General features: G+C 40.5%; 1 protein-coding gene across 5 annotated transcripts in view; it reads right to left on the reverse strand.

The window, feature by feature from the left end:
* Positions 1–13,293: 13,293 nt before the first annotated feature.
* LOC147626157 (NADH dehydrogenase ubiquinone complex I, assembly factor-like protein (DUF185)) overlaps positions 13,294–14,677 on the reverse strand; it is a 30,452-nt gene continuing 29,068 nt past the window's right edge. For all 5 annotated transcript variants that reach the window (XM_086816270.1, XM_086816268.1, XM_086816271.1 and 2 more), the window contains 6 exons: positions 14,597–14,676; positions 14,338–14,518; positions 14,134–14,250; positions 13,984–14,028; positions 13,781–13,906; positions 13,294–13,642 (listed from right to left, as the gene is read on the reverse strand). In XM_086816270.1, the coding sequence (XP_086672396.1) occupies positions 13,520–13,642; positions 13,781–13,906; positions 13,984–14,028; positions 14,134–14,250; positions 14,338–14,518; positions 14,597–14,676 (672 nt within the window). In that variant the 3' untranslated portion in view covers positions 13,294–13,519. The remainder of the gene's footprint in view (positions 13,643–13,780; positions 13,907–13,983; positions 14,029–14,133; positions 14,251–14,337; positions 14,519–14,596; position 14,677) is intronic.

Genomic DNA, 14,677 nt, shown 5'->3' on the forward strand with positions numbered 1-14,677 from the left:
CGTTGCATGGTTAAAGGTTAGGATTTGCCTCATGTTTTAAGTTAGAGATAGTTATGTGTGCCACTTATGTGCTAAGCAAATTTCCCACCAAGGCCTTGTAGATAATTACCCCTTATGAAGCTTGGAATGGCACAAAGTTTGCTATGGCTCATTTGCTCTTGTGCCTTAGCAAAAATACAATAAGCTTGATGATAAGACAGTAAAATGTATTTTTGTGAGATACAACTCAGAAAGCAAAGGACATTGATTGTACCATCTGGCCCCAAAGTAGATTTTGGTGAGTAGAGATGTCTGTTGAGATATTAGTTCAGTCCATGCTTTTATGCAAAAAACAACAAAATTTATCCTCACAAGATATCTTTGATACACTCCTACCTTTGTACAGTGCTGAGTAGCCATATGCGAAGAAAATGAATGCTAAAAAAGGTGCCACAAATTATTCCATATTGGCTAAAAAGATCAGCTTAAATTTTGACCCATAGATTAGTCTATTGATGCAATATTCAAAAAATGACACTTAATATTTAGCAGATTTGCCTTATGGTAAAAAGGCCATTGGTACGAAGTGGGTTTATAAGCTTAAGCGTAAAGCTGATGGTAGCGTGATCGTTAAGGCAAAACTTGTTGTTTGCAAAGGGTTATGCTTAGGAGAAAGGGATAAATTATAATGAGATCTTTGCACCCATGTCTCATATAACTATGATCAAGTGTATTATTACATTAGCAGCGCACCATGGTTGGATTGTACATCAGTTAGATATCAAGACTATCTTCTTGAATGGTGATTTGCATGAGGAGGTTTATGCATCTCAACCTTGTGGTTTTGTTGAGAAAGGAAAGGAGTCTAAAGTAGGCAGCTTAAGAAAAGTATTATATGGCCTTAGGCAAGCTCCCAAAGCATGTTGAGAAGATAAACACATACTTGGTTGCAAATTGTTTTTGTAACAGTCCAACCCTCTATGTAAAGAGGAGTAGAGTTTTTTTTTTTGTCATCATTTTATACGTTTGACATATCGCTCACATACCCTAATGAAGAGAAGATTTCAACCTTCAAGGCTGAATTACATGTGTTATTTGACATGATAAATTTGGGCTCATTACATTATCATTTAGGCATACAGTTTATGTAGGGTGTGATGGTATTATAATGTTGCAATCAAAGTTCATACAAAGGATCTTAAAGATTATAAGTCTATTGTTACACCAATAGAGACATGTGCTAGGCTTAGTCTCCAGGATACAGATGGACCATTTGATGCATCACTTTATCAACAGTCTATTGCTACACCAGTAGAGATAGGTGCTAGGCTTCGTCTCCAGGATAAAGGTGGACCATTTGATGCATTAGTTTATCAACAGGCTATTGGGTGCCTCATCTATCTATGTAATACAAGGCCAGACATTCAATTTGGGGTCTCTTGTTGAGCAAGTTTATGCACAGAAAGTAAGCATTGGAAAGATGCAAAGCAAGTATTCAGATATTTACCAGGAACTCAGTCCCTTGGCCTATTCTATGCTAAGGTGGATGATATTCAACTGCATGCTTTCAATGATTTTGATTGGGCTGGATGCTATGACATGCGAGCATCCACTAGTGGCTTTTGCTTTCACCTTGGTGATTCATGTATATCATGGCTCACTAAGAAGCAGCCACTTCAATCTTCATTGATAGCCAGAGTACATTAGCTGCCGCTATGAGGAACCCAATGTTTTATTGCTCGCACAATACACATTGAGGGTGAATTATCATTTTTCAGGGAGAGGCTCATTATAGGATAGCTTTGCTTGGCTTATGTCTCTATACATAACAATGTGGTAGATATATTCACGAAGGATCTCTCAAGAGAGAAGTTTCAAGCTTTTCACAAAGCTTTGGGCTTATTGCCATTTGGGGATTGATCAGCCACCACAAGATCCCTATAAATGTTAATATCATCACTATAGGGAGGATTTGTAGCCATTGATGTGTGGACGTAGGAGCACTTTTCCCTCTTCTCGAGCATATATATTGCACTTATGAGTGTATAAGTGACCTTAACATGTCACTTGTACTTCACTCATTCTCATCAATCTACTTTGAGTGTTGTGCTTCCATCTATGCTTATGTTGCTACTTTGATCTCCACTCCAACAGCCTTATGGGCTTTAAAATTATGCAAATCACCAAGAAACCAAAGTTTTTCCTCTTTTGTAAGATATGAAAATAGAACGGCGTAATGCAAATAAACTTCAAAATCAAAATAAAAAACAACAAACTAAACACATCTAAGACTAAAAAATCAAATGTTTTTGGAGCATGACCTCTTAATCAACACCGAGAAATATTAGATAATCCCAATAGCTTGGAATAGACAAATGAATGAAGCTAATCCCTACGCTAATCCTCGATAGAGTGACACCAAATATGTTCAAGTCAAGAGCTTATTTTAGTCTTATCGAATCATGTGTCATTGGGCCTCACCTTGGAACCGCAATTAGAACTTCCTGATGTGGGTGTGCTAGCTCGTCTCATCATGTTCCATTCCGTTGTCACATCGGAACGCTCCTTGCCAATCCGGTGAAGAGAAAGCTCTATTCCTCTTTGATAGAGGAAAATTGAGATCTGTCTTTATGGTGGTTTTCTCACAAAAGGCAGGGGAAGAAGAAGAAGCTACCAATGCAAGAGAAAAACCTATAAACAATCCTATCTAGCAACCATCCATCAAGCATGCAAGATTCAAAGAGCACAAGCAAGGAAGAAGAAGAGGGGCTCATAAGTATTCTATTACAAGGGAATGATTGTATATTGTCTATTATCAAAAACGATTTATATACAAGTGACTAGTTTTGATAATAGGCTGACCAAACTAAAAAATGGTCCGGCCTTTTTTACTAGTCTTAAGCAAGTATATACAAGAAGTCATTAGACTTTCCCTATTTGACATTAATCTCAATGTAAGACTGCTTTATATGTTCCAATGCTTCCTTACGAAAGATTAGTGCCTGTTCAAACGGGTAAAAGATGGCAAAGCACCTTATGATAAGTTGGGCGGGTGAAACCATGTTAACCCATAGAGTGGTTAACAGTTTCCAAGTGATTACTTTTCTCTATTCTCTAATGGCATTTTAGGATGTTCATAATTTTTTTCTTTACCTTTTAAGGGGTAGGTGGCAGCTCCATATAATTTGAAGATTATTGTCCTTGTTTTAGATTGATTCTCTATTTATAAGATGCTTTTAGCTAGGCACCTAAGTGGCATCAAACATTAAAATGGTGTAGTCCCTAATAACAAAAATTACTTTACTTGATTTTTATGAATTCACAAGTGTCATTCTCAAGGTTTGCCATTCTTAGCCATATGAGGAACTATACTATTGTGGTGAGGTTTCGACAAGGCCTAAAGTGGGCATACACATACCTCCCAATCACCTAGAAGAGCCTAGCCTAACTAATGACACCACAAAGTTACCTACACCTATTTCTATGGTTATGGTCTCTTAATTATTCCCATCTACCTAGACTAAGTATGGTTAACCTTCCCATGGGCGATTCTTTGTGCACAAGTTCTCACTTTGTCTTGAGATACTAAATTATGAGTAGTGGAGGCTTGTTACATGGCATGGTGTGGGAGTTTTTTTGTGGTGTGAGAAGATTATCAAGCACTATTTTTGTTGAGAAAAAAACTTATCCTATTCTATTGGCTGTGCAAGCTTCAATTCATAAGCAAAATGCTTCCTTGTGCTATATGCCACTCACTAGTATAATAAGAAAAATGTGAGATCACCCACCCATTAGGGCTCAAACTAGCAAGCTACACTATCAAACTTAAATCCCTACATTTTCTCAAGTGGGTTTCACTACTACACTTAAATCCCTACATTTTCTCAAGCAAGTTTTAATATCTAATGTGAATCTCTCTTAATTACTAACTCTACTCATTTCCAATTCCTCGGCTCCACCACTCAAGAAATGGGCTTGTAGTAAAAGGGATTTCTATTATACTAAAGAGAATCTTTGTGGATGCTTCCCATACATGCGCTTCAATCCCAAGGCAAAGTAGAACACCCCTCACAGATCCTACAACCAAGAGCTCAAATGACACCTAGAGAACTCCCAAAGTCAAAGAATCAAGAGCATGTGCTACAATAGAGAGTCATGTGCTTTAGCAACAATAGGCCAAGGAGGAGATATGCATGTGTGTGTGCATGTGCGTATCTGGAGAGAGTTAGAGAGAGAGAGAGAGAGGGGAGAGAAGAAAAGAGAGGATATAGAAGGGAAGCGAGAGAGAAAAAAAAAGAAAGTTATATTTAAAAGACCCAATGGGTCTATGAGACCAAAAGTGATACAATAGTGTCCATGTAATCTTATCATGGTACAAAAGAAAACAAAGATGAGAGCTATGAGTTGGGAATGTCAAATTCGAGCCATATGATACAAAGTGGGACCATCATCATCATATAACCTATGGAGCTAACCCCCCGGTAGGGGGAGAGAGCCATCCAAGATATCGATACCGGGGGAGAGGGCCATCCAAGATATCGAGCATGGGGTTAGCTTGTAGAAGGCTCGGCAGATTCGTCGGGTGTGGGAAGGTGGCTCTGTGCCTCTCAGAGAGGGGAGAGAAGAAAAGAGAGGATATAGAGGGAAGCGAGAGAGGAAAAAAGAAAGTTATATTAAACGTCTTCAAAAGACCCAATGGGTCTATGAGACCAAAAGTGATACAATAGTGTCCATGTAATCTCATCATGGTACAAAAGAAAACAAAGACGAGAGCTATGAGTTGGGAATGTCAAATCCAAGCCATATGATACAAAGTGGGACCATTATCATCATATAACGTATGGAGCTAACCCCCTAGTATGGGGAGAGGGCCATCAGGATATCGAGCATGGGCTTAGCCTGTAGAAGGCTTGACAGATCCGTTGGGCATGGGAAGGTGGCTCTGTGCCTCTCCAAGATCTCCTCAAGATGGGCTTGATGTTTGTGTTGTTGGCGAGGTCTAGGGAGCCTGGGGTGTTAGGCTCGCTATAGTGTCGTGGCCTGGTCTAGTCACCCCAGAGAGGGAGTTGGGCACTCAAGAATGTGTGGCTCGATGAGGATGTGGGTATGTGATCCATGTTTGGTGGGGCGTCCTCTGGTTAGAAGAACTGAGTGATGGTTGCTTGGAGCCGGGGTGGATGTCTCCCATGGGGTCTCGACTCCCTAATTAGTGAGTCTTTGTGGCGATGAAGCTCTAACAGGAAGAGCCCTAGACATCGCTGATTTGGGTAATCCGTGATCCTGGATAAGGGTCCGAACCCCTCTCTGAAGAGGGAGTGGAACCTTCCTCGAATCTCATAATATACGGTGCACCTGCATATGAAGTGCTTCTCTGACTTGACCTCCTGCTGGCACATAGTTCATATCCTTTCCTCACGAGGTATCTGCATGGCTCTCCCTATCTCTATCCTCAGACAGTGCGATGACACCCTCAACTAGTCCATTGCAATCCACATAGCATGTGACATGTATATGTCAAGATATTCGGCCCTCAGTATGAAACCATCCACATAGCATGTGACATGTATATGTCAAGATATTCGGCCCTCATGACAGTATCCATGTAGTACTGTTGTTTGTGTGAGAGTGGCTCATGTGTTGTGATCCAGGTATTCTATATGTATAGTCCCAATAAATCATATCTAATTACCTGATTCTTGTCATCCTGAGAGAGCCAGATGAATGGGGAGTTCAGTCATATTAGAGTGGGGGGAGGTGATCCATCTTGAGTCCCTGCTTTATGAACCAGGTGCATAGTCGGCTATACCATGACTCGTACCCATCTTCTGCTAATTGCTGGGAGGATTGTAGGGTGAACCTTGGGAGTCTCCAAGGGGCATGGCACTAATCCTGTGAATACATGTGACTGTTTGGAAGAGTGCCCCTACTACCATGGGTATTGCAGCAAACTCTACGAGGATAATATCATGTGAGACCGATGGTTTCTTGCGTATCATACAAGAGAGTCACATGACCTGAGGCCATTTGGCCACTGTAAGATTAGATGCCCAGAAGGGTGCTCCAAACATGAATGCCGGAGTGCCCAAGGTGTTAAATAGCTACATCTTGGTCCTCGGCTCCTGGAAGCACTGTCTCTCCACGAGAGCAAGAGAAGCTTACCCTCACATCACTCTAGCCTCTGTACCGTGACTCATCAAGAAGATCAATTCTATAAAAGTGACTCCCAAGTACACATGTGAGTATGCAATCTCCCTAGTCTACCCATGTAGGTGAAACTCAGTCGAGATGTGAAAAAAGGAAATGTGTTGAAGACCATAACCTTGGTTTTCCCAAGGTTTACTGTGAAATCCCACTGTGCACAAAAGTCCTATAACGTGTCCAGATGCCTCTGGAGAATCTACAATAAGCACATTTATACAAAGGTATGTGTACTGAGTTTCTGTTAGAGCTCTAGAGATATAGGGCAGACTCAGCCATAATGAAGCCTAGCACTAAGGATCATAATAAAAAGATAGTTGATATGAAAACTTCACAATGTGAAATTTGCATGTCTGCTATAGCATATAGCATAAAGATATACCTAGATGAATCAAGGAACATGCCTAAATTCGTGCAACTTATAACCTCATGGTAGTCATCCACAAGACAATAAACCATCAACTCCATCATGCATATAGTATGGACTAGATACTACGACATCCCCAATAACGTCATCAGTGTCCAATAGCCCATGGGTGTAGAACTTGGAATGAATATATGCTCCCACAAACACACCCCATGTGCACGTATGCGCACACACATACACATAAGAGCATGCATTTATACAAAGGACTGTGTAGTGAGTTTTTGTTAGAGCTCCGGAGATACAAGGCAGACTCAGTCATAATGAAGCATAGCACTAAGGATCATAACAAAAAGGTAGGGCATATGCACTACTAAAGATAGAAAGAATTAACACAATATCAGCTATCTGCAACTTGAACGAAAACTTCACAATGTGAAATTTGCATGTCCACTCTTATAGCATAAAGGTATATCTAGATGAATCCAGGAACATGCCCAAATTCACCTTATAAGAAAGTGCAAAGTCTAATTTCATGCTTTCTATTTTTATCGTTCTAAATTTCATTAACTTTATATCATTTAGGCATATTTATGTTGATACTTTTTATTTTAATACACTATACCTACAAGTTTTTGGTCTAGAGGATGATATATGGAGTTTTGTGCATTTTGTATTTATTAGTAATCGAAGTGGTACTTTAATTAAGCAAGGATTGTTAGTAGAATACATTTCTCAAGCTCGAACATTTTAGACAAAGTCTAATTTCATGCTTTCTATTTTTATCGTTCCATATTCTAAATTTAATTAACTTTGTATAATTTAGGAATATTTATGTTGACACTTTTTATTTTAATACACTATACCTACAAGTTTTTGGCCTAGAGGATGATATATGGAGTTTTGTACATTTTGTATTTGTTAGTAATCAAAGTGGTACTTTAATTAAGCAAGGGTTGTTAGTAGAATACATTTGTCAAGCTAGAATATTTTGTATTTTTAGTAATGTGTCTATGATGACATTTTTATTGCAATCTCCATAATTCTCTCTTTTCTTATTTTATTGTTGTTTTCATTCCTTACGTTTAATGATGTTGCACCACACATAATTTAAAGAACATAAGTCAAGATTCCCTTCTCTCTCTCTCTCTCTCTCTCTCTCTCTCTCTCTCTCTCTATATATATATATATATATATATATATATATATATATATATATATATATATATATATATATATATATATATATATATATATATATATATGAATCAATACTTGAGCTTGAGCTCAACACACTAGTAGAAAGACATGGGCACAAAGCATCAGAGCAGGCAAGTTGCCACGTATATTCTCTACTTATATGGGTCGGTCACAGGGTAAGTGAGATGCTCATGAGGATTATCAGAGGACATCGCCAGTACCATCGGAGTGAAGCAAGGATGCCCACTGTCTCCCACACTCTTTGGCCTCTACATCGATAAGATTTCGGCCTTCATTGCGCGTGCGTACGCAGGGTGTGTAGAAGCATATATCGATACCAAGTTCTACACTCACTATTGGGCGCTGATGACATTAGTGGAGATGTACATGAAAAATAAGAACAAGAGTTAACATGGAAGAAAACGGGGGCTCCTCCCGTGAACATGGATACTACGAGGACTCCTCCCGCGAACATGAATATATATATACTCTTATTCTTATTTTTCAGTGAACATGGATGTGATGAATTAAATATTTGATTACATATTTTTTTATCGATTTCCTTGCAAAGTTAATTTTGTTTACAAGATATATTGCTCAATAAAATACTCTTTCATAAGTGTGTCAACCTTGATATGATAACTTTCATAATTTGATTATGTATCGATTGATGCCTCAAATCTAATGCACAAACAATAATGTATACTTAGTGAATGAGTTGTAGTGGCAAATTTTGCTTTTTGAAATTTAACTTTCAACATGACAAATTAGCTTGCTATTGCAAAAGCAAAGGTAACACCAACAAGCCTTCCCGAAAATACTTCTCTAGGATATATCCCTCCCCTTTTTGGTGAGACCCCTCTCTCTCTCAATGGCCATGCTTCACAAATCACACTTATGTAGGATACTCTTAATAGCGCAAAGAGAAGCTCATATTAGGTATGGTGGATGTAATTAAATGTGTCTACAAATACTCAAAAGACATCTCTAAACTAGAACCAAGAAACCCATATCATGTCTTTTAAAGGGACATGGAGGAATTCTCAATAAGGGAGATATATGTTAGCATTCATCTCCTATTTGTACCATATTATACCGTAGGGAGTGAGGGCTTGTGATGTGTGTGTGCCTGCCCACGGGAGGAGTCCCCGTTTTCTTCCATTTTCTTATCCCAATTTTGGTAGTCGTGTGTCGTGGGGACTGTTTTTCTTTCTCTGGCCGGCCTGTAAGAGGCGGTTGGCCGACCAGCTTTGCACGGTCGTGGGGCCTTATAGGGAGCCATCGGCCTGTTTATACATGCCGACTATCTACCCTCTTCCATATATATATATATGGGATCTTGCTCCCCCCACTTGTTATACCGGATCTACTGTGTATATAGCAAAGTTTTACAACACTTCTCCTCTCTTGCACCTCTGTGCTTTTTGCTCTCAGTTTTCTGTCTCATTTCCGCTACACATTTTGACATGGTATCAGAGCCCAAGGTGGCTTGAAGCTAATGTGCTTGGTGTTGATTGGAGAGTGTTTGGGCTGTATGGGATGTGAAGCGGGTAGAAGGCGGGCGTCATTGCTGGACCACCACCTTGCAAGAAAGTGCAACCTCTTCTTCAAATTTTTTTCCCACCCATCCTCCTTTCACAAGACCACGTGAACCCCCGAGATGGCAAATTTGCTCGAGATGGCGGATAAACCTGTGAAGATCCCCACCACCCTCCCGACATTCCCAGTGGACTGACAGTTGGATGGGAACAACTATGGCATTTGGAAGGTGATGATGGTGTTTGTTTTGGAATCTTATGATTTGGCTAACTTCATCACGGTTGGAGTTCCGCGGCCAGATGCGGAGGAGGAGGAAATTTCACAATCAGTCTCACGAAAGGGCGAGAGGCCCAAGCACAATTGTAAAATCGTGTCAATGCCCGTGTGCGCTCTTTCATCTTCCTCAACTACACACCCTAAGTGATCAATCATATCAAACACATGAAGCAGGCTCGAGGGATTTGATAGCACTTGGTCTCTTTGTACAGTCGCATATCACCCATGAAGAGAGTTTCCTTGGAAGTGCACATGCAAGTGATGAATCCTGCAAAGTCTTCGACGATGCGGAAGCACATCAACAAACTCCAAGCTCTTCAGTAGGAGGTTCTTCAACTTGGGAAGGAGATATCATCAGAGGACATGGCCATCACCCTGTTGTCTCATCTGTCCTCTCAATACTCAGCTTTCTTTTCCTATTTGATCACTAGCGGGAGGCTTAGGATCATTACTTGGGAGGAGCTTGTGCCGATGACTTTGGACCAGGACGACTCGTTTTTGAACCCTCCATAGGGCGAAGGTTCTAAGGCTTTGATTGGCCAGCGATCGAAAGGCCATAACAACAACAACAAGGGCAAAGTAAGTAAAGTCTTCACAATCGAGGTCTTCTAAGAAGAAGCCCGATTCAGATTGTGATGCCTTGAAGGCCGAGCAGACCTATAACCATTGTGGCCAGAAGGGTCACTCTACTGGAGGAAATGTCCTTAGCGGAGTACCAAGAAAGGTGCAGAACTTCGAAGACTCCAGTGGTCTCACTGTTGGGGATACTCGAGAGTGGATTCTAGACAATGGTGCTTCTAGGCATATGACTCCTTCCTGAGAGTTGTTACAGAACCTTCAGAGGCAAACATGTCAGATCTTTATTGGTGACAAGTTCACTACCCCAATTCACAATAAGGGCAAGTTGAAAATCGTTCCTGATGGCAGAGGCAAGAAGCATTCCTCCCCGGTTCTTTATGTCCCATCTCTTGGCTTTCATCTTTTGTCAATGCATGAGGTTTGCAAGACTGGCATGCAAGTGGAGTTTGATGAGCATTGAGTTGCTATTCGAGACAAAGCAATAGGCCAGGTTGTTTCGGAAGGCGGAGTGGAGAATGGGATTTACAAACTCTCAGCACTCTCTTCTCTTACAAGTACTAGCAGGAAACTTCATTACATAGATTATAGATATACTTGACTTTTAAGAGGATATTGATTCTCCCTAAGATATGTCATATGAGATGGATTAATAGAAGCAAATAATCAAGCCACCAAGACGCCACATTTACATCATATATAAAAAATAGCATTGTGATCACTAGTCCAATGCTCGTGTTAGCCGTTCTTGTGCCACATAGCATACCCCTAAAGTCTTTTTCCCTAGGGAAAATATGTAGAGAACGATTGTAGTCACACCATGCCTATGCGCCCTTACCAGCCATCCTTAGAGAGCCATTACATTTACCGTGCCCATGTGCTCTTGTTACTACCAATTAATCCGAACAAATAAGATCATTGTAGGGAGGCTCTGGATTTCCACATCATGAACCTTGACACGGTGGACGTGATCTTGGGAATGTCTTGGTTTTTTATAAGAACGAGACAATGATGGTAGATTATCGATCACACAGGCTCTCATTTGTTCATGACGGTGAACTGAATGTAATCCAGGGTGATGTCCCTCGTGAATTTTGTGATGATACTCTGTAAGAGTATCAACTTCGGCTTTGGCCAAGGATATATATGAAAATCTTTTTGATCCAAATTTAGAGTCATTTTGTTGTTTTAATGATCTTTTCAATTCTGAAATTTCGTTAAGATCATTTGCTTGTGAATCTAACTCAAGTAGCGAAATTTCAAAAGAAGAACAAATTTTGGATGATACTCTATAAGAGTTTCTTGATGTATTTCCAAGCAAGTTATACTAGATGGTCTCCCACTCAAGAGGGGTGTTAATCATGCGATTGAGCTATTGCCTAGTAGTAATCCCATCTCCCAACAACTTTATCGGTTTAGCCAAAAGGACGAAGACGAGATTGCTCGACAATTGCAAGATTATCTTAGTAAAAGTTTTGTTCACTCTAGTAAGTCTCCAAGGGGCACTCCCTTTCTTCTGCCATGGTAGCATGCACTTTTGTGTGGTTTACAAAGGCTTGAATAAACTCACTGTCAAGAACATGTATCCTTTGCTAAAGATGGATGTGACCTGGTAGATCATCTTCCACGGTGCTAAGTATTCCACCAAGATTGATCTACGATCAGGCTATCATGAAATACGGATTAAACTTGAGGACGTGACTAAGATTGCATTTCGGACGTGCTATGGCCACTATGAGTTTTTGGTCCTACCTTTTGGGTTGACCAATGCTCCTGCTACTTTTCAACACATGATGAACGATTTATTTCGTCCATACCTGGGAAAGTGAATTGTTGTCTGCTTGGATGACATACTCATTTATAGTAGGTCATTGGAAGAACATATATGTCTCTGAGTCATCTTGGAGATTCTCAAACGAGAGAATATGTCATTGGAAGGATATATACAACATCTCAAAGTCATCTTGGAGATTCTCAGACGAGAGAAGTTGTATGGGAAGGAGTAAAAGGGTGACTTCTTCAAGCAGGAACTCTTGTATCTGGGTCATGTCATCTCTGTTGTGATGGTGTGAGGATTGATCAAGGTTTGCAAGGTCCATGAATGGCCAATTCTAGGACGATTAGGCAAGTGAAATCAATTCTTGGTTTCACTAGCCTTTTTGGGAAGTTTACCAAGGCTTATGCTAGCTTTGTTGCCCCCTGACTCAACTTTTGAAGGGAGTAAGAAGCAAAAAGGGCAAGTCAAGTTCTTTAGTGGTTTGGAGTGACAAGCTGGGGGATTGCTTATGCTTAGTAGGATCCCCAAGGTCAATGCTACCTCTTTTGTTGAGATAACAATTGACTTCTAACATGATTCCATTTTGGTCGAATTTAGCAATTGGTCCATGCCAGTTGTAGCCCACGAGATCTGAGTGTTCCGGACACTTTGATGAGTGATACTAGGAGAAAGATATTGGAAATGTATTCCACTAGAGGTGAATTAATGTTCAATGATGGCAAGGTTTGTGTGCCTAGTGATTTGGACATCCGAGCTTTGATATTGCATGAGTGCGATGACGCACCTAGCGTAGAGAACTTAGGCACACATAGAACCTTGGCCTTGGCTGGCCGGCATTTCTATTGGCCATGTAGAAATTCTTTGTTGAGGATTATGTGTGAAAGTGTACCCAGTGCCAATTTAGTAACGTTGAAAGGCTTAAAGCTGGAGAGTTATTGAATCCTTCACAAATTCCTAAGAACAAGTGGCAAAGTGTCCTGTTGGATTTTGCAATTGGATTATCTCGGACTAGTAGGGGCCATGATTCAATCTGGGTCGTAGTTGACCGATTGACGAAGATGGCTAGAATTATCCCTACCAAGTCGTCAGTAAAGTGTCACGAGTTGGCTCAGCTCTTCATGGAGCAATTGTACAAGCTTGCTGCTCTATGGATTGCTTGGAGGAGATTGTCAACGAAAGGGATCCCAAATTCATTGCACAATTTTGGCAATCAATGTTCTCCAAATTGGAAACACATTTGAGCATGTCATCTTCGGATCATCCCCTTGTGCTCCAGGGTGGGCCTAAATGGCTCTATGGTTGGGTAGTGAGCTAGATGCCAGTGTCTATGTGTGTTTCCTTTTTGTTTGTGCTTAATAATCACAGGGTCTATTAGCCTGGGGGCTTTAAAGCTACAATATTCAAGATTAGCAATGACAGCATTTCATGATCTCAAAGGAGTTCCAAATTCCAATGCATCTCATATACATTCAGCAAAACAGGTAGTCCACCTGCATGCAATACCCTTGCAGCCTATTTTCGCTAGGTCACCCTTTTGTGCATATGGTGGAACTTTCAATGGCTGCCTCATAGGTGAAGTGGAATGTCACTGTTTGCACTCTTGAGAGCAATCACATCCATCCAGTAAGGTAGAACTTCATATTGCTGTAGTCATCTAGCAGCGGATTGAAGCCATTCTTCGTCTTTGTCTTGGAAATTTCAGCATATTGCTTCATAAATTGAGACATGGTCACCTGGAGGAGGTCCAAATGAGACATAGAGAGCCATGAATGCAAGTTCAGTCCAATAAATAATGGCCTATCTTTTGAAGTCACAGTATATAGAACTTGAGAGCAGAAGAAGGAAGAAACAAAGCAAAACAGGTTACTCACTATGAGGGACTTGCGCTTCACATGCGTGCCTTTGCCATCTATCGCACAGCTTCCTAATGAGTGGCAATGAAGATCAAGTTTTCTTAACAAGTGAAAATCAGTTGGGAAAAAGATGTCTGCATCTCCCTGCACATCAATCCTTCTTACTTCCATTTGACAGAAAAGAATGCCAACTATCTAAGGCATAAAAGCAACTGTACTACCTTAACATCAAGGTATGATGATAGGTCCACAGTAACACCATTCTTCTGCACAACCATGCTAGTCAATTAAGCAGCAACAAAAAACAGGTTTGGGAAGGTTGTTGCTGATGGAATTGAGTCAATGCAAAGGATGCAGACATAACAAAGTACCTTCCTTGCCACCAAGGGAGCGCGCTCCCCTTGTACTTTCACATCCGGAAGCACACTGAAGTCAGATACAATCAAAGCCATGTTTGGGCGCACTGCATACAATGCTTCCAACAATTGCTGCCACCAAAAAGTCATTAATGGCAGACTCTAAAGGTACCAATATACTAAAAGTATCTCTCATATGCAGAATAAGCTGTTACTTACCAAGCTTGCTGTGGGAATCCAAGCCTTTTTTTGGAAAGGAATGACCTTATAAACAAAATTCTTCAGTGCCAACAACCAGGGGGAGATTGACTTCGATCCACATTCCATGATTTTGATGCAGCGCTGTATAAGATGATCCTCCAATGGCTGGTGGACTTCAATCAGTGTTGCACTATTGGGCCTGTCGAAAAACCAAATTGCCATACTAATCAGAAAGATATTGGATGAAATCTTAAGCATTTGCTCATTGAAAGAATACCCTTTTGTGACATGAGTTTCCAGCCATGGACAGCCAGAGTTTTCCTTATAGACAAGATCATGTGGCTGGTTATCCAGTACC

This window comes from Cibotium barometz, chromosome 22, assembly GCF_041138505.1.
Source record: "Cibotium barometz isolate CiBa-2024 chromosome 22, ASM4113850v1, whole genome shotgun sequence".
Taxonomy (NCBI): Eukaryota; Viridiplantae; Streptophyta; class Polypodiopsida; order Cyatheales; family Cibotiaceae; genus Cibotium; species Cibotium barometz.